The 24,651-nt window shown below is 42.2% G+C and overlaps 1 protein-coding gene across 2 annotated transcripts in view; it reads right to left on the bottom strand.

Moving 5' to 3' along the window:
* SERGEF (secretion regulating guanine nucleotide exchange factor) overlaps positions 1-24,651 on the bottom strand; it is a 136,199-nt gene that overhangs the window by 38,909 nt on the left and 72,639 nt on the right. Inside the window, exon 10 of one of the 2 annotated variants that reach the window (XM_032189011.1) lies at positions 14,413-14,449. The exons of the other annotated variant lie outside the window; for it this stretch is intronic. Coding sequence (XP_032044902.1) covers positions 14,413-14,449 — 37 coding nt within the window. The remainder of the gene's footprint in view (positions 1-14,412; positions 14,450-24,651) is intronic. 2 annotated transcript variants of the gene reach the window in all.

Below are 24,651 nucleotides of genomic sequence, written 5' to 3'. Positions count from 1 at the left end.
ATTAGTCACACATTCAGATTTTCTCTAGTACTAATTAGCCATGGAGTGAAACCTTGGTTAACCCAAGGTTAACAACTGCCTCTTGGGGCTGCAAGCCAGGTCTCTTAAACCCCTGGCATGGCTGAAGGATTGGGATTGCCAAATCACTTCTGAGCTACAGCTTCCCAGCACTGCACCAAAGGGAGCAGATAGCTCTGGAAGGGCCAGGATCGCTGAAAGGCTACCCGGCATCCAGGAGCAGGGAAATAGTCCACGTCCAGCTATCTGCATCCAAGCATGAAAGGCTGAAACCATTCATATAAACCCCAAGTATGAACTTGTGGTAACATAAATGCAGTCCATCACCAGGATTACCTGAGACTACATTGCTTTTTGGACGCTGCCACACCCCAGCACGAAGTGGCATTTAGACCAGAGCAGAACACAGACAGTGAGCTAAAAACTCATCACTGAAGGCACTTCTGAGAGGACATCCTGACCACTGCAACACATTTCACCTTTTGAGTTTCCTCACTGTACTTAAAGATTACATTTTAAATAGCAGAAATAGTTCTAGAACAGGTGTGAAATAAGCAGGATCACTCACTGAGATCCACATCCTGTGTATTCAGACCTGAAGGAGAATCATGATTTAAGATGGGAAGTCCTTTAAGTTCTACCATTTTGGTTTAGTTTGTGTCACTTCTATCTTAGCTTGCTTCATTTGGGTATAACTGCCACAGAAGCAAGAAGCTACACAGGGATGATTTTTAAGAGCTCTACAACCAAGAATTGCATACACTGTTTAAGTCCCCATGACAATATTCCTCACTCTCAGGTTTAAAATGCATGCTGGAAGCCTCACTACATCACTCCGGTTATTTGCCTTGAACCTGGCAAAGATTAACAAAGTATCTGCTGCTTCGCAGAAATAACTTCCACCTCTCTACCCAGAAGAAAGTTCTGTGTTTTCAGCTACCATATTCAGTCAAAGCTTTTAGGTATTTCAGGCACCGCATGGGTCTGTCTTCCTGATGCCTATTTCAACCTGATGCAAGAAAGACAGAAGGTAGCGCAAATTTGGCAGAATAATTCTCAGAGGAGAAATGCCTTGCTGGTTTATCAGGAAAAGGAAGCACCTTCTGTGCTTTTTACAAATCTACTTCCCCACTCTCCGTTGTTGCTGCAGCTCTGAACTAACCCACCGATGAGCACGGAGGATTTGCGATGCTGGAAGCTGAAGCCTTTCACTTATTTACAGCCCGCTGCTCCTTTTGTGCAATGCAGCTTGCGGTACCCTGCAGAAACATCCACGAGTCTGAATGATTGCAGGCTCCGTGCTCTTTCTGTCAGGCCTGGCAGGACAGCCAGGCATTCCAGTTTGATTACCATGAAGAACAGCAGAATGCAAAGCTAAGACTATCCTTAAGATGATCTTGTTTTTATCAAAACAACGTGACTAAATATTCTATATAAAATGCTGGTCTAAGCCTGGAAGAGAAAATGACCGATGCTCCTGAGCAGCAAGCGATGCTCAGCTCTGAGAAGGAATCCAGGCAATGCTGAATCGAAAACTAAAGCACAAGGGGAGAACGCAAGGAAGGACACCAAGGGGAAGACAGCAAATTCACAAAGGTCACACCAGGTGAAGCTTTAAAACGAGTGCCTCATTGCTATTACCCTCACAAAAAATATGAGAGAAATTATTCTGCATCATCCCCACCAAAGCTCAGCCATGCCTTATATCTGTTGGGCCAACACAAAAGGCCATCTTATACCCTCTGCTCAAGGCAATCAGCTCGTACTGCTGAGGACTCCACAGATTTAGCTCCCTCAGACCCACCACCAGCACCCTCGGCTGCCCAGCCTGAAGGCTCAGCATCTCTAGCAGCCACACTGCTGTTGATTTCTGTTGCCTTTGCCCCAGAACTATTAAAAACACTGGCATTTTTACACAGGCAGATAGCGGTAGGACAGGGGGAAATGGTTTTAAACTAAAAGAGAAGAGATCTAGATGAGATGTTAAGAGCAAAACCTCGACTCAGAGGGCAGTGAGGCGTTGGAACAGGTTGCCCAGAGAAGCTGTGGAACACCTCCAGGGATGGGGCACCAAGTCCAGGCTGGGGTTTGGGGCAGCCTGATGTAGAGGTGGCAGCTTGTGGGTTGGAACTACATGGTCTTTGAGGCTTCTTTCCAACTGAAGCCATTCTGTGATTCTAGGAGGAACAGTCCGAAAATTGTCTAATCCTTAACACTTACGAGAAGGTTGCCAGTTGCAGACATGCTTCCTAGGGATTAGGATCAAAGTCAGCACATTCACTCCCGCTCTAGACAATTGCCAGGTTTGAGCTCCAGCCCCAGAGACTTAAACGAATGCACAGTCTCTATAATAATTACAACTTCATCATTCGTAGGCTTTAACCGCTTACAGTGAATCTGCAAGTCAGGACTGGGCAGAAGAAAAAGATCATTATGAAGGGAAACAATCCTCCAAATCGGACTGGGTCTGGCTGGGACGTTAACTTTCCCTGCAGCAGCCTATCCAGTGCTGTGCTCCTCACCTGTAGCTGGCACAGCAGTGCTATCACACCGGCATTGTGTCTGCTGCCGAGCAGTGCTGGCACAGCACCAGGACTCTCCCTAACCCTCCTAGGGGGTGGGCAAAAAAGGGAGAAAGGAACATCCCCAGGGCAGCTGACCTAAACCAACTGAAGGGATATTCCATACCATGTGGTGTCACACTCAGCAATAAAAGGTGCCTTTACTTGTTTTTGTTTTGTTTTTCCCTATTCCCCTTTCCCTTTTTTCCCTTTAGTTAAATTGTTCAATTAATAATAATCTCTCCTTAATAATTATTTTTCCCTTTCATTAAATTATCCTTATCTCAACCTGTGAGTTGTTCTTTCCTTTACTTCTTCCCCTCCTCTTCTGAGGAGGGGGAGTGAGAGTGCAGTTGTGGTGGAGTTCAGCTGCCTACCGAAGTAAAACCACCACACAAATTAAAAAGAAAAAACTTCCTAAAGCACAAGAAAGCTCACAATGCACATAAATACAGACCCTCTGAAGCAGGGTTCTTCAAAATAAGGTACATCAGATTTATCAAAATAGTTATAGAGCATCCATTTCAGTTGGGATACTTCAGCGGTAGATATCCTTGTAAGCTAGAGGGAAAAAAATTGCTGTCATTTGATTTCTGGCATTTAATTTGCTTGCTGGGGAATCCCTTTGCTTAACTGGCCTTTTCCTTGCAAGGAACATGCTGTCGTGGAGCACCAACCACAGTAACCAAAGGCCACTTGGCTTTGCTGAGCGATTTCACCTCTCTGCTTCCTTTCCTCCTCTTCTTCTGCCTTTCTCTAGTGCACGTCCTCCACTGGAGGGACCACATCTTATTGCGTTAGCCTTAACCTTTTGCTAGGCATTGAGAGCACAACCACAGTAAGCTGTGATTATACCAATTTGTTCCGATTTCAGTGAATGGCATCATCCAAAACCTGCTCTTTTTAAAAGTCTTCCCTCATTTTTCGTTGGCACTTTGCTTTGACAGAATGGAGTTTCCTTTCCTTAGAGTGAGAAGGTGGCAGATGGGAGAAGGAGGAGGACCCAAGCAGACAGAGAAGTACTGCACAAGACTCACGCTGAACTTGTCAACAGAACAAGATTTCTTTACTACAGTGCTTCAAAAAAAAAATTAAGTGGCTGCTTCTTTATTCAACAAACGTACAAGGGTTATACAGCAGCATTTAGGCTTTTTTATTTTAGGGTATCCACAATTTAGCTAGGAAGAATCTTGCTTTGCAGTCAACTTGATCAACAGCGTACTGTGGAGACTGAAGGAATCTGAGTGACAGCAAAGCCTCGTACCACTCCTGCTGTATAAACAGCTGGCACCACAAGACTTGGGTGTAAATGGCACAAATTTGGATTTGTGCATCCTTTTATTAGTAGGTGAGTGGCCATAGAACTGCAAGGATACCAAGTGCTGACTTCTTTAACATTTTTTTTTTCCTCTTTTGGTCCTACAGAAGAGGTTTACATGAACTTAAGATTACAGCTAGCCAGATGCACCCAAAAAACTATCATAAACTGACAGCCCTGCTTCCATCTCCATTCCGGCACGGGGAGGCAGGGAGCCTTGCAGCTGCCCTCATCCTGCCTGCTGGTTTTGCAGGAGATGAAGGGGAGAACCGCGCTGCTGGGACTAATGGAAGACTCCAGTTTAGATGAGCACATCTAAAGACTGCCTCTGCTATGAATTCTTTTACTGCTCAGCAAAAAATCCTGTAACAGAGGAGACTAAGGTCGTGTTCAGTGAATACAAATGAGACAGTGAGAGGCTGCCCAACAACTCATGGTAGGACACGGCAACTCCTGAGATTTTTTCCCCCTCCTGTACCAAAGTAACACAAATAGTTACTTTTCTTGCCTAAATGCAAAAACCTATTTCTAGGAAAAGGCCAGAATTACCCATGCACTGGGTCTGCATCATAAAGAAGCAGGGAGTGCTGTAAATTTGTCATACCTGCTCAAAGTAAAGCACTTGTTAATGTGACGAATCCCAGCTGGTGAGCTCAGTTACAGAACTCTCCTTGAAGTAAAGGTCATAGATTTGATCTACTGTATTACATCAGCAGGAAACAGTAACAAATAATGACTTACTCTTATCAAAACTAGGGAATAATTTCACAGAAGTTGCAAGTAAGCACTTACTGAATCTATATCACATAAAAAAATACATGTGTTGGCAAAGGTAACAGCAACTGAGGTTCTGTTAATACAACAAATTCAGCAGGCTGCATTACACACTAGTCCTTTCCCCTTGAGCATACATACATCTTTTTACCAACGACACATCACACAGTAAGTGTCCCATGTGTTCATTTGGAAGTACAATGTGTTGGAAGGCTTTAAGAGATACACCTTTCGTCTCCTTCAATTTAAAAAAGAACACCTTGAAATGTTCAGAACTGAAAAAAAAAAAAAACACAGTACAAGAGAAAGCAGGCAGGAGGAAACAGCTCAGGGAAAAAAAATGAGAAGCTTAAGCCAAAGCAAATGTACCTTTCAAGCCAAGTGAGCTCCCTACTCAGAATTAAAATATTATATGGATTTGTGTTGCTTGTCATCCTGCCCATTCTCTGAGATGTCTCAACTCAGCAAGATAGCAGCTGGTGTCACTGAAAATCAAAGGCATAGAGAAAACAACCTCCAGTTTAATATCTTCTACATCTACAGCAAAGCATCTGCTTACTTGTTCAATCTCTTGGCAACTCAGATTTGTCACCGAGGTCACGACAGGTTAAACATTTTACAAATTAACAGCAAAATGCTTAAAGAAGGGAAAGAAGAGATGATTAATGATGTGTCTTAATAGAAGAATTTCCCCATGTTTTATTAAGTTACTGTTCGGAGCATTATTCACAAGGAAAAAAAGAACAAGCTCATCAGGTTCAAAATTTGTGTGACAAAAATTCTTTCTTACTGAGAAAAACAAATCTAGCCACGTATGTCCTTCACTCATCAGAAAAGCTTTGTGTCTTGCATTACAGACCATCTCCTTGGCAGTGCTACACCGGATAGAGAACAGCCTGATTCTTTTGTACAAGGTGAATAAGAGGAGATTTGAGAACAGCTTATGGATTTTTAAGTCACTAGCACTGCAGGTCACGTAATATCAAAACTCTGAGGATCTGCTATATTTTGCAAAGTTCCCCAGAGGAGCCCAGGTCTGGGAAGCCCAAAGGAAGGGCCACAGAGAAAATCAGAGATCACTCTTGCAGCTGGTGTGTTAGAAATTTCATTATGGTACATCATCATGCAAGCCAGCTGAAGATATTTAAAAAAAAAAAAAAATCAGTGTACAAAAGAGCAGATAATGTTGCCAGGTGCCCTGGCTGCAACCTTACATGCACAAAGCAGCCTGAGCAAAAAACAAACAGCAAGCATGCTACCCAACTGTAAAAGCAGGGTTGCACGTCTGATTTTGTGTCCTTTATCAGTTAATGTGGCAGTTTCACCTCTTACACCTATTGCTTTAGGCTACTCTTTCCCATCATAATCACTTCATAACTATCTGGTAATTTGTTCCAATACAAGGCCACACATTCGGGATATAGTAAGATGCTAAATCTGCACAAAGAGGAAAGAGAAGAGAGTGAAGCATATTAACGTGAGTTCTTGGCATCATGCGCAGGCCGTCCTAGAAAACATTTAATTTAGCAAATCAGTGCTACAATAGATATAAGCAATGCTTAAGCCAGAATCAATATATCACATATTATCTTTTCAAGTTAATTATTCCATTAGATTTGTAGAGGGGAGGAATATTTAGGCCAGAACACTTACTAAGCTAAGAAAATTGTCACTATCTATACTGGAAATCTGTCAAAGAGGACTCAGCATGCTATTCTTCAAACCACTATGGTTTGGGGATTTGGAGTTTTTTTGTTTTGTTTTGGTGCTTTTTTTTTTATTGTTTTGTTTTTTTTGAGAACACTGACAGGTCATCTGCTACCATCTTTAGCAAGCTTAGATCACATCAAATACATACGTACTACAGACATTTTGCTCCTCAAAGATTGATAGGTGCCAAGAGCTTCCAAAGTAGCAGTAGTCTCTCACTTTGCTCAGCTTCCTGCTAACTACCGTTCTGCTTGAAATTGTGCCATAAACAACACACTTGGCCCGATTTCCTTTTGATTTACTTGATTAGCATGAATGTATCAACCCTTCTCTCTGCTACACATGAGATGTTAAATGTGTTGTGTTAAATGTCTCTTAAAGCCCCATTCAGTACAGCTTTCCATCCTTCTCACTTTCTTACTGTTCAAATAAACCCAACAATCTAAAAATAAAATAATAAACACATTTCTCAGAAGTAATAAAAGTCCTGTTTCAGCCTTGTTGCTCCTCAGAGATTCCTCAAAAAGTGCTAGAAAAAGTGCTGTAGTGAAACGAGTTTCAAAAGTATTTTTAATTTTAATTATTTGGTTACCTCCCTTCCAAAAAGGAGCATTTGAGTGAAACAAGTTCAAAAAGAAAAGTCAAGCAAAGGGTAATTTTTACAAATAGGCCAACTTTTCATCTCCGCTTTGACTTTTGTCCTAATCATTTTTGAGATACTCACCTCTCTAAAGCCAATCAGTTTTAATAAAAATGCTATATTTTTACCCTGAAAGCTTGCTCCAGGCTTGCAAGCTTGAATAGTGGTTTCTTTGTAAAAAAAAGAAGTGCATTACTAGTAAATAATCATGGCTTGCCAGCTAATGACTGGATTTTCTCCACTACAGTTGCCAGTACCTTCAAGTTCAAAGTCCTAACCCCACCATGCAGGGAAAGAGAAAGGATCTGCCCTTGTCGTGGAAAGCTAGAGGAACAGTTCCCCATGTTTACAAGAGCTTCAAGAAGCCTGCTTTCACACAAACATTTAATCCCGTGGAATTACAGCCATCTTGGCAAACCACACGAGGGAAACGTGCGTTGTTCCAGAAGCATCCCTGTTGCATATCACCAGCCTTACAGTATCTCATACCTATCCTTCCAGCATCATCTCTCAGACAGACCTAGGTCACACACATTTCCTTGTGCACTGGCAGAATATATGCTTAGTGCTCCGTAAAGGATCTGGCCAGTGAGTACACACAAACTCAGGACACTTGCTCCTGGATAGGCATAAGTCCCACAGCACAGCGAGGATGCTCCTCACTCCACGTTTTTAAACATAAACCTCTCTCTTCTCACAACCCCTGACTTCAGGTACAAAATCCCTACTCAGTAATACCCTTAAAAGTTTAAGTGTTGAAGTTGTTGCCTTAACTGAAGCCTTCATTTGTGGCACTTTCAAGTGCCTTCAGCCACTTTGCTGGCCTTGTGCTTTTACTTCCGTGAGCATCTCTCCTACATGCTCTATGTAACTCCCTGAAGCTAGACATTTGTCCTTCTTTTTATTTCATTTTATAACTAACAAACTCTAAAATCTTCCTTTGGTGAGCAAGGGTGACTATTTTTGTTACTCCTGTTTGCATCCTCGAATATCAAGATAAATATGCCTTAGATGTATTGGATATATTTTTCTTCCACTTTAAAGTGATTGCTCCACTTAAAGCCTGTGAGTAAACAAATATAATAAATTCTAATTTGTTTCCTTAATACTTAGTATCCATCCACTGAACCCTCTGACTGAGGAAGGATCACATGCATCCGTACTGTGGCTCCTACTCTCAAGAGCCTTCTGATACTCCATCGTTCTCTAAAACCACATGGGACCTTTTCTGTTCACCCATACCTGTAAGAAAGATCTCCTCTCCTCTCATTCTGCTTCAGTGAAATTCTTGCCTAGCACTTGCTGGTTGCTTCCGAGCTTCTCATGACAGTCATCTCCTCTATCTGCTGCTCACATTTCCAACTTGTTGGTTTGAGCTGTCACCAGAGGTTAGCACTGCATTCTTACCTCTTGCCCATCTTTTGCAGGGCTCTTGATGCTGCAGAATTATCCCTGTGGATGTGACATGGTCTCTCACAGAAAACACTGTGACAGGGCACAAGAGCTCAGTTCTTGACACACTGTGAGCCAGCACCGTGTGATATGTGAAGGTCAATTAAAAATTTTACAACCACCGTGAGCTTTTACACAGAAAAATACAATGGCTTTTTCTTTTCTGATCTTAAGCAGGAAACCATTCTGTAAACAATATGACAAGCACTGCATTACTACCTGTTTATATGCTAAATGATATAAATTAAGATAGAGACACGCACACCAAGATTAATGATATTTTAAAACTGCCTCTCTGAGGGAAAGGAAAGCGGCTGCAACTATTATTAGTTTTACTGCAGGATTTAAAAAAATAAATCAGGTCCCATTATGCTAGGCAGTGCTAAAATACACCAAGAGGCGGTTTTATTCCAGAGATTCCACAATGGAAATTGACAAGCCAGACAGAGAGAAGAGGAAGGTGAACAAAGCATTCTGCAGAGTCAAATTGTCCCAGATCAAGCAGCAATCCAGCGACAAAGCCTGGAACAGAGAGCAGCTCTAAAACCTGGGCTTCGGTCAGTGGAAGATGCAGCCCAGGCAGATCTCCTCCTAAACTCTCGTGTTTCTTTCCAGAGGGTCAGGATGTGCACATTTTTATCTTATGGATCTAATTAGCTTTTTGGAGCAAAACGTCTTCCCTTACCTATGGTCAGCAGCTGTATCCCCTGACTTTAGACAATTCAGTTGATACAAGACTTTAAGCCCCATCAGAGGCCTTCTCCAAGTGCTCAAGTTAGTACCTCCACATCTCTCTCCTCATCACCTACGTCCACAAATCCATGAAATAGCTGGCAGCTTGGCTCTCCATTAACCCTTGGAAAAGAAGATCAGACAGCTCAAACGATCAGATTTTATGAGTGTAACTTGCTGAAAGAAACAAGAAATCAGATATTTCAAATTCATTTTCAGTTTCTATCCTACCAGAAAATAATTAATTAAATAATTAAAAGCCACATTAACGGCTAAATGAAATACCAAATTTGTTCTCTCTGCCGGGGACCAAATTTCGAAGGCCGACATATAACCCCCATGAAAACGACAGCAGCGATGGTTAACTCAAAGTCCTGCCAGGTGCCCTTTAATAAGCAGAGAATGTGATTAGTGCTGCAATGCAAAGAGACAGCATGCTGCAACATGACTCCATGCTGCTCTGCCAGGAAACCTTCACAATAGAGACCCTGGCTGCACTGGGATTTTTCATGCATAATAAATAAAGTAATAGAGGAGCAGACTCAGGCTCCTTGCTGAACACCAGTGCCCTCCACTGCATACACCGGAGATTCCGCCGAACGCTGCAGTAATATGAAAAGCAAGAGAGAATTTATGATTTTCTCTTTCTGACAGCCTGCTGAGTCCCCCTGGGACCCAATGTCAGACACATGACTACATCTGCTGCTTCGGAGGGCTGCTGTGAACATCTAAATAATACTGTCAGCATAGCAGAGAGATCTGTCCATCAGCCCGCACCGTCTCCTCTCCCAATTGGTGCTCACTCTGCCATAGAAATATGCCTTTCACAGGCTGTCACGGCACTCCCTCCACTGATGCTCTTCACAATAATTTAGTTGGAATCACGGAACATAACTGGAAGAACACGACCTTGTTCATACGGGCAAAGGCGCTCCAGCGGAAGAAGCTTTTGGCCTCCCTATCACAAAGTATAGAACCAAAGCGTCCAGGATGCCATCAACACCATGACCACTTTAGGATGTGCATCACCAACTCCCTGCATTAGGGTTCATCATTTCCATCACATTTGTTTTGCTCCCCATAACTGCTGTGTTCTTCCAGCATAACAGTGTAAGTAGCAAATTTTAACAGATGATGCAGTAACTTTTTGTAGTGTCCCTACAAAGATCTCAGGGAATTTGAAGCACTACCTGCCTTTTCAACATTTTTTCCTGATTTCCTTGCAAAGGCTGTTCTTCTATTAAATTCCATATTACTGTTTACTCCACAATGGGATAACTTGCAGTTTCGGAGGGACGCAAAATGCCCACGTCACTGTATGTACAGCAGCGCTTGCACATGAGCCACAGATAAGACAGACTCACAGATCACACACATCCTCTAAAATACAGCAGTTTGTCTTGGAGATGAATCTGATCCTCCCCTGAAGGGGGCTGTTACGCAGCAGAAAGTTGAGAAGCGTTTGGAGTTCTCCAAGCAAGAACACAACATAACTCTGAGCAGAAAACAGAATTTACCACGCTGTGAAAAAGCAGGGAAAAGCCATGTGCACCATTTCAGGTGGCCACGTTTTCAAACACTTTTCCTTCCCAAACCTCACTAGAAAAAGCTTACCAGAAAGGTCCATGTTTTTTTCTTCTACTTCCACAAAAATAGGTAAAACGCCCAAGTTACCCACTACGTTAGCAGGAAAATCACTGATTACACTTGGTATCAGGCACTGCACTACTGGAGGCACACACAGACCCTGTAAGAAATAGCTGTTTACAAACATACCAGCAAGGGGACCCAATTCCAAACTACCTTTTGACAGCTTTTTTTTTTTTTTAAAGAAAAAAAAAAAGTGGGCTTCAACTAAAGCTAATAAACTTGTAAGTTTTATTTTTAAAAAAAGCATTACTCCCTACACATCCTCCAGTACCTTTCTTTTAAAAGCCTTTTATGTTATACAGGTGAGAAAATAACTGAAACGAAGACCAAGAAGCAGTATTATAATTCACAAGGTTTGGGGGAGCTAGACCATAGGAGCAACATCCTTGTAATTAGTTCATTTTTTACTGTACTTCAAGGAGGATTGAATAAAGTTCGTGCTTAATTTTTATTAAAATAAGACATCTGTATTTGAGGGGGCTCTTGGAGAAATCCTGTCCTGTGCCCTGTGGTTGCATATATTTTCTACCAGCTCTATGTTTGTACAGCTACCACTGCTTGATTAGTTAACTTGTGGCATTGCATGAGCCACATGCATCATGTTAAGTGTTCTTTAAGAGTAGTTGTTCTCTTCAATTAAAAAAAAAACAAAAAACTAATCTAAACATAGTGGGGGGCAGGTAGGATGGTAAGAGTCTTCTCCACAAATACAATTTTTAACCACATACATTTCAGGGTAAGAATCAAAGCTCCTTACTTTGTCATTGTTGAAAACACTTCCAAACCTGAAAAAGCTTAACTTTGTTGCTGTGATTTTGTTTCATTAAGTATTTCAATCAATTAAAAGATTCTGTCTTAATACCTTGAAGTGCAGCGCTGCACAGCGCGGCTGTCACACTCAGGTTGAAAAGCCAGCTTTTGCTGTGCTAAGTACAAGCACAGTTTTCAGTGTCAGATGATGGTTTCCTGACATGAGATGTTATCCAACATTAATTAAATAGCTCCTCTTTTTTTTTTTTTCCTACCAAAAATATGGTGGCTCTCATGATGATTAATCCTTGACAGAGGTGAGAAGTCTGAGATTTTGTTATATTAGGTGGGGATCTTCCTTTCCAAGTACAGGGTCACATGAAAACAAAAAAAAAAATTGCAAAACTTACAAATGTTACAATCAGTATCACAAGAGGATCCCAAACTAAAACAACAATGTAAGTGTTTTCAGGGAAAGTGAGAACTGAGTACATGAAGCAACGTAAATGTCTTAAGTCCTACTTTTAATTTATTAAGTTTAGCAATATCGCAGACATATTTGGAGACTTTGCAACCTTTTCCCTTTCTAAAACATTAACCTCATGATCAAATGAGAACTGAATTTCTTCCAGTTTACCCATGAAAAAGGATTTGGTGCCATCACAATGACAACAGTCAAATTTTGCACCTTCAGCAGAAAAAAGGCAAGAAAAGAAAATCAAACAACCAAGTGGATGCAGACTATATAAAGTAACAAAAAAATCAACTGCCAGCTAGTCCTACAAATCAGTTCATATCATCAGCAAGATGATTGGAAGACAGCTTCAGCATTTGTGAAATGAATCGTAAACCTAGCTGCTCTGTCTTAAAAATGTTTCTATTTAAAAGCTGAGGCACAGACATTTGTATATGCAACCAGAAACAGCAACTTGAATATCCTAATCTTAAAGGCTTGCTTTTCAGCTCACCTTTTACATTGAACTCAACTTATTTCAATCTAAAAGTCACTCAAGCATTTACCAATTAAGAAACTGATTATATAGTTGTCCTAAATAAACGCTGCTTGAATGATAAGTTACTGGGAAATTGTACAATCAGCTAGGCATATTTACTGAAAGCTCTGTGATGTCTTTATGGAGTACAACAGCTGACAGCTTTGAACTAAAAGTGACAAGCACTGGAGAAATACTACCATAAACTGTTCTAAGAAGTTAACCTTTTAAAAGCACATACAAAAATTCAATTCAGGAATAAACTGTATCATAGTTCTTTAGTTCAAAAAATATATCTATTAGTAACATCACAACTCTGTTGTACTTGACAATGACTAACTTCTACGACTGCCAATTTTCCCACTGATTTCAATGAGAGTGGCACAGCTTTAACAGGCATATGATGCTCTTTGTGTGTTTGGAGTTTCTAGCTTACTCTAACTGCTAGCATTTCTCTCCCCTACCCATTTTTTTTTTTCTAGAGATTTCTGCCTAAAACGCAGAAAGCTTAAAAGGACGTTAGGAGAGAGAAGGTTGTTCATGCTCCGTGCTTGGCTTTCATGCAGATTGGAGGAATGTGCTAGCAGTACGCTTTTACTTCATCAGTTCGGCAAGAAACACAATGTCATTCTTCAGATTGCTCTTCAGGTGACATTCAGAAGCACCAGCCTGACAATTAACAGACACATGTGACACTGAACAAGTAGGGAGAAAGTAAAGGAAAAATCTTTTCTTAAAGCCAGTTATATGAATTAAGTTGAACTTTAATGAGTTCATTATAGGGTTTAATTTTAGAAACAATTAGAAAATCGTATACCATGTATACAGAAAACCATCTCTGTGGCCACTTAATGGAGCTGATAAGACACCATCCTAAAATAAATATCTTAACATTAGGACATGAAATGTAAGTTGCCTACCAAATAGCTGACTTCTGCAGACCTGTCACGCTGCACTCATGAAAAACAAGAACATTCTTCATTTAACATCTCAGTGCATCAGTCATGGTAATCAGCAATGTCTACGTGGACAGACTGCTGGACGGAAGTTCAGAGGATGCTGGTTTCACTCCCAGCTCTGATTAGGAGCTTTGTCTCTGTCTATTTCACCCTGTTAGCTGGGATAATTATGCTGACCTTTACAAAACACCTGAAAACTCTACAGTTAAAAACTTTCTTAACATGTAGATATAGATAATAACAATCACGTAACAAGCTTCAGTTATCAACTCATCACATGGAAGCAAGAATCTGATTCTTACTTCAATTAGTAAACAAAATTCAGTTCTTCCAGCAACATTAGCTTCCTAAAGCTTCCATCTTTATTACAGCAGCAGCGTTATACTAAGATGTACTGAAGAAGCTAACTACCATTTTGAAGATTTTCCAAACTTAATCACAACAATGTTGTTTTGAAGATGTTTCCACTGTTTGTGGAAAAATTTCCCTGTTAAACATCGATACTTTGACCAGCTTCAAGCTCAGACGTTTTCCCAAATCTGCAGCTTGAATTGTTGCAATGGCTCTGTTCTAAAAACAGGCTGCAGCAGTTTGCAAATACATTTTGCTGTGATACCCATCAACCTTTATCTCTTTCCTTATAATGTGGCTGGTCAACAGGGGCAATATTTTCATCATCACCAGTTAGGTCACAGATTTCTCCTCATTTCTCCACACCTATACGTTGCTTTCTCCCTTTCCCCGCACAATGCCCTTAATCACTTGATATGTTTTGATGTGCACGTTCTTCTTTCATCTTGTGCTACTTACAAAGGAGAAAAAGAGACGGGAGTTGATACAAAATTAAGCTACTTACCAACTACTGCCAGATTATGCTCTGAGCCACATGCAATCTGAAAAAGAATTATGAATGGATCAGAAAAAATTTCCTTACCAGTACCAAGACAGCCGCAATTAGGACAGGAAATTAAAAATTAACCTGAAACAAACAGCCACAATTTGTAGGATGTAAAAATCAAGGCTGAAGTACTCTTAAAGGAAATTCTATTAAAAGGCTCCCTTGAGGGCTAAAGGGCTTAGGGACAGGGCAGTATGTTTGCTTTGCTAATAAACAGGCATTTCACTTTCAAGACCCAGTCGCTACTGACATGTCAAACCTGGAGAGCAAAGCTGGCCACAATACTGCAAAAACATCACACCCTTGACAACATCCACTGGAATTAACTAGACTATTCACAGGCACAGAGGAAACACAGTTGAAGCCTTGGCAATGAGAAGCACGCAGAGCCAACTGGGAATGAAAAAGGCAATGAGCACCTCCATTTCTGTCAGCTGCAATGTTTTTCCACAAGATCCCTGTAGAACTGCACGAAGTCTACAGGCTCACTGGCGTAAACCTGAAGCGATCCCATCCCTACAGCCACCTATCTGGGATGGAGAAATAGATAGAATTGAACTCTCCTACTAGTAGCAAGTTGTTTTAATTGGTAAATGCTACAAAGAAGCCAATGCGAACGTTTTATCCCAATCTCATTAGTGATGGAAATCTGTTATGAATGTCTTTTCAAAGCAAACTCAGCATTCAATGCATTTTTCTTTCTTCTTTGCAGCTGCTGCGAACGTGTCAGATGTTTAAGCTGCTTTAGCATACATCCCGCAGTATCACTCACTGAGCTCTCTCTCAAATGCATCACAAATGATGGTAACACAAACACCTAGAGCAGTCACTGCCCTGCTTGTCTCTCCCATTGAGTGCTTTTGCAATGCCACTACTGACACGAATGTCTGACATAACAGGGACATCACCTTAGACAAGGTTACTCTGCTGCACACCCTCGAGCTTCAAAAAAAAAACAACAAAAGGCAATCCTCTGAAAAGCCTCTATCCAGTTCTTTGTCTTGCATTGAGCTGCCAATGACAAACACTACTGAGCTGGAAAAAATTAATTACCACGTCCTATTTCTTGAACGTAGATTTGCAGTTCTAAAATATAAAATAGAAATACATACCAAGTTATAGAATACAAACTAGAAGTACTTGCCATCTAAATTAGATATGGTTTTGCACATGCATTTGGCACATGCATAACTGTACTGCCACAGAAACTACTGTGATCACCTCAATGTCTGCGTGACAGAAAAGCAGAGGTGAACCAACCAGTCCTTATGCTCAGCTCCTCATGCTTGGACGTTGGCTGGAAAAGAGTGAGCAAAGAGCGATGCACAGACCTGAGCGATCGTGCTGCCCAGAAGCACTGCGGTCACTACTACGCACCATGTACCTGCCCCACACCTGGGACATGGAAACATTTGGCCAGTGCCATTTTCACATTGCAATGGCAAGGAAGATAAAGTCTCTCTTTAGGTTCTGAGGTGCTTAGCCAGGAAATCAAATAATTGGGAAGAGGGAGGAAGGAAATGCAGTGCCGGTCACAGCATGCTTTCAGACAAATCGAGGCAAAGCAGCAGGAAAGCAACGTTTCTGCAAGAGCACTAGCAGGGCAGCATCAAGCCTTCTGTCCCACAGCACTACGGGCAGGAAAGCTTTGAGCCCTGACTGTTCGAGCACAGAAAATCATCACCGGCTTCCACAGCCCCAGCGTGCAGCAGCAGGGCTGGTTGCAGGGCCTGGTCTCTGGCGAACGCTCCCCACCGATGCCTCTGCAGTGGGAAGGCCGATGCCATGGCAACAAGATCCTCACGTGGAAACGCACGTGAGGGCTTTCTAGCAACCAGCAAGTTCTGCACCTTCGCCGAGAGCTGAGAGCCGGAGGTACTGAAGCTGCTGCCAGTGAAGAAAAGAGTTAACTCCACCCGAGATGGGAGTAACCCTACCTCGGCTGCTCCCCTCGGAAATACGCCGAATGCAGGCACCGATTCCAAAGCATCGGTGCAAAAGAGCTGCTCGGGCTGGTTCAAACTTACTGCCAGGATGCCCTTCAGAAATGCTGAAGAAAAAAGAACTGGTGACCCCAAGCAGCCTCGCACGATGCCACCCGGCAGCCAGCTCGTGGGGCTGTGTGGAGCCAGCCAAAGAGCACAGCCCGAGCAAAACGGCGAGCTGCTGAAGGCACTGCCCTGGATTCAGCTTCGGTGGCCCAGAGCAGGGGATGCCATGGAGAGGCTTTAAACATAACAGGCTTGAAAATGTGACACCTCCTTTTCCCTCACGACCACCCACACCAGTCAGCCAGGAGCACGGTTTGCTGGTACAAGTGCAGAGCAGCTGGGGAACAGCGTTGGCACGCAGATGTTTTATGCTGGTATTAGATGTAATAAGCTCTGCAGTCGGAACAGGTCACTGGGAGAAGCCTGGTATTTACTGCAGCAGCCATAATTTTCTGGCTACTTCTCTTCTGTCCCCACCCCCAGCGTGCTGCAGAGAAATTAAATTCCAATAGACATCTGCGTGCTCCCAGCGGACAGATAAATACGTTCAAGGATACTTACAAACACACCACAGCGCTTTCTAACTGGGCAATATTTCCATGTTCTGTTTTAATTGAAAAAAACACTGATCTTACAGCTAAATCAGAGGGACTGCTAGCAAGCAAAGCATTCCACGAGCTGAAGGAACGCGACCCCCTACGCAGCAACAATTCATGCTAAAATTTCTCCTTTGTTTGGAGGAAAATTTGAGAAAAGCAGTGTGAGGAGAGAGTGATCTCCACATAAACGATCTCAAAGCGCTTTATAAACGCCTGTGATGCAGGCAAAGAATGCTTAGGGACCGTTTTACTCAGAACTCATTTACCTCGTTATCCGTGCCCTTTCAACCATATAGAAACTGTTTGTTTCTTCCTTTAAATCGTGCGTGTTAGCGAGCCGCTTTCTGCTCAGCGATGGCTGCAGTTCCGTCCAATCCATCCACCCAGATTAACAAACGTGGTGAGGAGCAACCAAGGGCCCAGAGTTTCATGAATAGTGATCCTTAAGCTGCACGGATGGCGAGCAAAGACCTTAGAACAGCGACCACAACCACTGGGCACGACACCACCACCTTCCTGCAGTTCAGGGGAGCCGTCGGGGTCACCACACAGCACCTCCTGCTCGTCCCCAGGACACACAGACCTTTCTCCAACACAGCCAGCCTGGCTCCCGTTGCTCCCTCCCAGGCCTACGAGGCAAGGCAGCATTGCTCTCTCCTCGGGGAAGAAGCAGACAGGATAAAACTCCTGCAGCCATTTGGACATACAATCTCCCACTGATTTCAGAAGGTAATTAAGAAACAGAATACCCTTTGTCAGCCGTCCCTGAGGAACTTCTGAGCACTACAACAAAACAAGCCAGACGAAGCATATTAAATTCAAGTTTCAGGCTGGTACCTGGACCGCGAGGCTTTTGTGGCTGTCTCTCTGCACTCCCAGGGCTCAGGCTGAGCACCCACTGCGCAACCCCTTGGGTGTGAGCTGCAGGCAGAGCCAGCCTGGAGCTGCAGCCGAGGCGAAGGAACAGGATGGAGGCTGCAAGGACGAGGGGAGCTGGACTCCCAAGGGACACTGAAGAACGAAAATCCACAAGCCTTAATTCACATCAAGGCACTCAGCTAAAACCATCTGAACGCCCCTTACTTTTGGTTCAGTGCCAGGTTAATTACCTACAGGGCAATTATTTCCCCAAACATTCAAGGGCATGAAGGCCTCCATCACTTCTCAGAGAAGAGCACAACAAACAAAACTGGTTTCTAAGACAAAAAGAAGAAACAGTGTTTTAAGGAGCCACATCCTAGCCATTGCCAACCTTTAGCTGTGCAAAAGCAGAGCTGGCTTGAGACAGGGGCAAGGGAAAGAACCCATTAAAAGGATATGCACAGAAGTGCTTTTATCCAGGAGTCTATACAGGCCTTCAGCCACAGCATCCCACATCTTTCAATGAATCCCACTGTAAAGCAATCATCAGGGCCCGAAGGCAGCAAATTTTATTCCTCCTGGGATGAAAAGTCCTAAGGGACGGAGCCGAGGTGACTGAGAGCCTGCAGCTCGAGGCTTACATAACACAGAGGGATCCTTCTCTCCGGCGCTGCTCTCCCATGCCCTTGATGAATAGATGGGAACAATGATTTGTACTCTTTGACACACTGCCCGGCAACATTTGCATGCAGAATTCTACTGATGGGAAAAAAAATAAAATCAAATGAGGCTAATTAGCAAAGCTGTCCTGCTCCCAATGATCCTTCACCAGGAACTCCGTGTTCCTCTTCTGGATCATTTGACTCCTGATGGATAAGAAAGCAGCTTGCTAACCTAGCCACACTCCTTGGCGAGCACAAGACCGAGTGCAGTTGGATACAGCACGTCAGTGGCAAACCAGTGCATCCTCACCTAGAGCAGCACAGCTGAACATGTCTGGTTCAGACACATTCATTTGCCAACCATCTCATCTTAGGGTGAATTTTTTGTTGTGTAGTTGTTGTTTTTTTTTCTTGTGTGTTTGTTTATATATACACATATAAACACATTTATATACACATATATATACACATATATATACATAGCTTCTGGAGCTGTGGTCTATGTCCCCCCCAGCTGAAACTAAATCACCAGCCTGCCTTACTTGTCCTCAAGACACAAAATGCCAAGTGCAGCGTTTCTGTTGCTTCTTGCCTTTACATCCCCCATGCTTTACATGACACACGTGTATGTGTCCCTGCACTCAGCCTCTCTATGAGCATACCATACACGAGAAACACCGCCTCGCTAAGCACTGCAACTTCCAGGAACAGGTTCTTGTGGGTAACACAGCGCAGCTGCACTTCTTCGATTTGGTTGGTGCAACTCAAGTCTCAAGTGCTTGCAGGAGATGGAAACTTACAATTCCAAAGCAAAGAAGAAAAAAAACAACAAAAACAACAAAACACAAAACTGTTTCTTAGTTTTAGGTAGGAAGCCCCCCACACTACTATAATTACAGAGAGCACATACAGAGGATGAAAATAAAAGGTGGAAAGGAAAACTTTAGTTGTTAAAACACTCAGCATTTCCACTGAACCTTCACTTCATGCCATCCCCCATGTGTCCCCACAGTCTACTTGTGAGGCGAGCATGCTCATACTGAGTAACTTCAATATGTATGGCTTGTATCAAGCTGAGGAGCGATGGATTGAGATGTCAAGTAAGGTCCATATCCACTAACAAGAAAACCTCCACATCAGATGACACTAGGGTAATAGAAAACTTGCTAGGATCTCAGTATAAACACCCAGTGGGATTAGGTTTGAGCAGAATGACAAAAATGTAGCCAAGAAAAGTGTGATAAAAATCTTTACAAGTCAACAAGGTCAGCTGGCTCTTCTCCAATACCTTTAGATTTTCTAATTAGTTCTGATATCCTTCTTCAGGCTCCTCAGGGCTCACAAAGCATTTGCATCTTTCATTCCAGGAAAACCAGGCTCCTTCACCTCCCTGCCTCTCAGCCTCACTAAGCTTCCAAAAGTCCTTCAAAGTTTCCCTTTTACTGCAATCAAGACCTGAGCCACAAACTAATTTTTGCCTATCACCCCATCCTTTTTAAAATGAAAACAGTCACGGTCACTCAATGACTGTGTTTCCTGTGACAAGATTCCACTCAGTTCTTCATTATTTTGGGAAAATTCAAAACCTTTCAGATTGATAAAGAAACTGCCACGCACATCAGCCCTGGCTGTTTATGTGTACATATTCCCAGAGCTCTGCACAACACAACACACAAAGCCCAATTCCTCACTGACATTATAGACATCTCTATCCACATCCAAGCAGGAACTAGGGGAACACAGTCTTCAGCAGATGCAGTCTCACCCAAGGAAACTTCACCATTTTTTATCAAATGGATTTTGATTTACATTGTGTCATCCACACAATTGCTTCCCAGCTCCTTATATTCTCAGTGTCCCTCTCCTCATTTAAATAAGGCACAAAGAATAATTCCTTACAATCTGTCCAAAGCTTGGAGACTGCAACTAGTTTACTCCTTATTGAAGCTATAAACACCACTTCACAGAAGAACCCAAAGAAGCCCAGAACACAGAAACAAGACATTTCCAAACCACTTCATCCATTGTCCTGACCATACCATCACTAAACGTATCCTTACCACCAAATCATTCTGATGTTTTCAGGTCAAGAATTGTAGCTCGCAGCATGCCCAAACCAACTCAGCACCTGTCTTTTCTTCCAATGCTATAACATGCAACCAGCAAAAATGTTCTTTGTAACATGTAAACGTCATCATTGCCTATCCAAGTGTGCTAATTTCTTGTACTGTGACCTTAATGAAATGAATGGTTCTATTAAACAATGATTGCAGGCAAACACTCTGTCAAAGTACAAATCCTTATCCAACTTTCTATATGCTTCAGATACAAGTCACAACAGCAAGCATTATTTGGCAACAAAGCATCAAATTCCACTTCCACAAAGGACCCTGGAAATAGCTGTTTCTGTATAACTGCAGTTTGAAGTTTTCCGAAAGGACCTCAGCTCCACATCTCCCAGTCCCTCACTTGTAATACATTCGGAGTATTTTCTGGCATATTTCCACAAAGCTGGTTAAGAATCATAGAGCCATCAAAAGCACCTGCCATGGGAGCTCTGCTCTCCCCTACCCACAGCATCAGCGCGAGCAGGCTCGCTGCCATTCTGCATAACAGCGCAGAGACCTTGGCGCACACAGCTTGCAAGGTTACACAGTGGTGCAAAGCCCTGCATTTTTGTACCACTGAAAGGAAAACCAGCACTTTTTCTGAAGTTCATCCCCTCAAACAACTGACTTTGGGTATTCAGAACAGGCAGACACAGTCCCTAGAGGGCCCAGTGCTGATGGTGGCTCTGGCTGGCACCGTACATCCTCAAGGCAGAGGCTGTCACTTGCCCAGCCCTGCAGCTCTGAGAGCTGTAGCCCCACCAATACAAGGTCTGACTTTTTCTATCACCTTCCTTTTTCTGGTATGTGGCTTTCTGGAACCTCCCTGCTTCTTTTATATGCTTTTCAGCTCCAATACCCTTCATTTAAAATTGCATCCTCAACACCAGACAGCATTAACAAGAGAATATTATTAACACAAAGGAACTCATTTTAAAGGGCAGAAGCTTTTTTGCTTCTTCCAACAATAAATCCAAGTTTATTATGGCACTGTCAACATCTTGGTTCTTCAGCACCCAGCATTAGGATGTGAGAGGAATTGCTAAATGATCAAGGAAGCTCTCAAGCACAGCCGAACTGACCTCTCGTCTCACCGCTAGTGCTGCTGACCTCAGTGAGCATTGCTGCTTGCACAAACTGGATGTGCACAAATACACTCACTGAGACGATTAAAAAACTATTTTATCTCCAAGATAGCTAAGGGTCTTTGAAAGAAACGAGCAGGTGACTGGAAGTACAGAACCACCACTGTGTAAAATCATTTGAAGTGTGTATCATCGGACCCCGTGCTTTTGGGAAACACATTATTTAAGATAACCATCAGCTGATCAGTGCAAAGCTTTGCCTCATTTCCTGCACAATCCTCACTGCCTACCACCCCCACGTGCACACACACAACTACAAGTGTTACTCTCAATTTAATTTGTAGTCAAAAAAATTACTAGCACATCAAGAACTCATCCTTCAATATAATAAAATTAACACGGGGGAAAAAATAAATAAAAAATAAAATGATTTTTTTTTTCATACCAACTAAACTCAACCCGGAGAAAAATTTCTTGGTTCATTTATTTTCCAGCAGAGCTACAGGCATGCAGCTTCCGTAAGGCTTAGCCTTGTATAAACACATCAAGCCATGAATTTTGCTGACTGTCCACTCCTTTACCCCTCCACGTAAATGGTGTTTATGCCTTTAGGGTGTCATGTAACTCATCTGCTCTTGGCTGTCGCATTCTCTGGTTCTGCAGCACTTAGTAACAGTACAGCTCCCTGAAGCAAACTTACTGGAAATAAATATAAACTTGCTAAGACTGCAACTCAAAGATTAATAGAAAAGCTCTTCCAGATAAATAAGGATACTGCTTATAGTGATCCAAAGAGAGACTGAGCCTTCATGCAAGTCACAAAGACAGAAATGTGGGGAAGAAAACATTTCTGAAGTGACTCTACACAGCTGATGAAATAGCATTTTTATTAAGAAGCTAATTTATCAGTAAGCCCTCAAAGCTTCTCCTTGAACATTTTTGCTAAGACTACAGCCAGAGCATGCTCTGTCTGAAAGCCATGTGGCATGTTAGCATGAGAAAACAGCTGTGCAAGAGTAGACAGAAAAACCTGTGTCTACAGGAAAACAAGACATGTTCCTACCCAAAATCTCATGTGGTAACAGTCTTCACTCAGTAATCCATGGCCCGTGGCTGAGAATGGATATCATCCAACAGCAAGCACCTGGAGTTGAAGCCAAAGAAGCACTAAGCACAGACTAATACCACAAAATATCCACATTTTTACATTCTATTTGAACTATGTGGTTAGTTCTATTATAACACTACTACACAATGATGCTGGGAGCCATAGTAAATAAGCATCTTCATTTGTGAACTGCAGCTCACCACAATCTCATTCTGGTCTTGCTATTGCAGTTACAGATGGATTGCATTTGACTGCAAAAGATTTATGCCCAATAATTATTTCTGTCTTACTTCCAAATACTGCCGCAGATAGAGCTATACCTTCTGGAATGAAAAAGAAAAATAGCCTTAATACAACAGATTTTTAAAAGCTCTCATTGCTCACATGCACTAGCACATGGTCGGCAAATACTTTTAATTTATAATGTAGTAATCCTCATCTGGTTTCTGAGGATGGGTCCTACTTTCAACCTAATGGAGTGCCACGTACTGCCTGTGTTAAGGACATCACACACACATGGCTGAAAACAGCCTACAAAGGAAGCACGACGGACAGTGAAGGTTCTGCAACATTAATTCATTTAGAGATCTTGAAACTGAAGATAGCTGCGGGTGAATCAAAACTCCAGAAGCAGCCAATAAAAGTCAATAAACGGGCAAAACTGTGACAGATAAAATTTACTCTAGGCAGGTACAGTATAATAAATCTTTTCTGGATACCAAAAAGAATCATTTAAACTGTTCACATACACAGAGAGGTTTCTAAATTAGTTGGAACCTCTCAGGGAAATGATCTAGCATTGCTGCAGACCACCAACCAGAGATATCTGTTCAATGTATAACAGCAAACCAAAAAGCAAGAAATTAGACTGATTTAGAGAGGAAGGTTGTCTTTTCAAACAGAACAACTACATTTTATGGTTTCATTGTGATGGTGTCAGTAAAAAAAAAAAAACAATTAAAAAAATTTAAAAAAAGATGAGTACTAGTAAAAAGAAGGAGCATGTGTCTCGGCCTAACAAAAGCAACAGGAACTTGTACCAAAGATCCCCAGTGTTGCTGAAAACCACATTATTTACTCCCTGAAACAGAGGAAACTAAAAAGCGAAAATTATGCTTTATACAAAATCCTAAATTAATAGTAGCAAAATGACGATTCTTCATTTCAGGATGAAAACCTCAGCTCACCACATTTCAACTGTATCTAGCACTTTAATTGTGCCATAGCCACTCTGTTTTCATACTACTAGGACTGAAGAGGTACTCCTAAGAAGGCTCCACAGAACTATGACAGACTGAACCAGCGCCGTTCCCAAGACAAGAACATTTTGGTATGGAATAAACAAGGGAACACATCACTACTGGGGATTACATCTATAGCTATTTTTGTTTGTTTTACAGCAAAACACTCTCTTTCATGGTAAGATATCCTCTGCCATTAAAAGGAAAATAATCAACAACCCTTACGCACCCCAGAACAACTTCCCATGAATCTGATTATTCACTGCTTGATGATATTCCTTTCATTTTTCAGCCTAATGCTTTTTCTGACGTTTTCAAATTTGATTGTTTGTTTTCATGTTCCAAGCTATTTTTTTCATGCTGTTCTTGAATCATTCAAATCAGTCCAATACAGGACACAATATAACAGCAGCAGAAGCTGATACCCAGCACACCTTCCTGACAAGAGCTTGCTTTTCTATCTGGACAATCAAGAACAGAATTAACTCTTCCGGGCCACAGCATAACGCCATGATCTTGAATTGACATCCACCCAAGCCCTC

This window comes from Aythya fuligula, chromosome 5, assembly GCF_009819795.1.
Source record: "Aythya fuligula isolate bAytFul2 chromosome 5, bAytFul2.pri, whole genome shotgun sequence".
NCBI classification, from domain to species: Eukaryota; Metazoa; Chordata; class Aves; order Anseriformes; family Anatidae; genus Aythya; species Aythya fuligula.
This window is presented reverse-complemented; position numbering and strand designations above follow the sequence as displayed.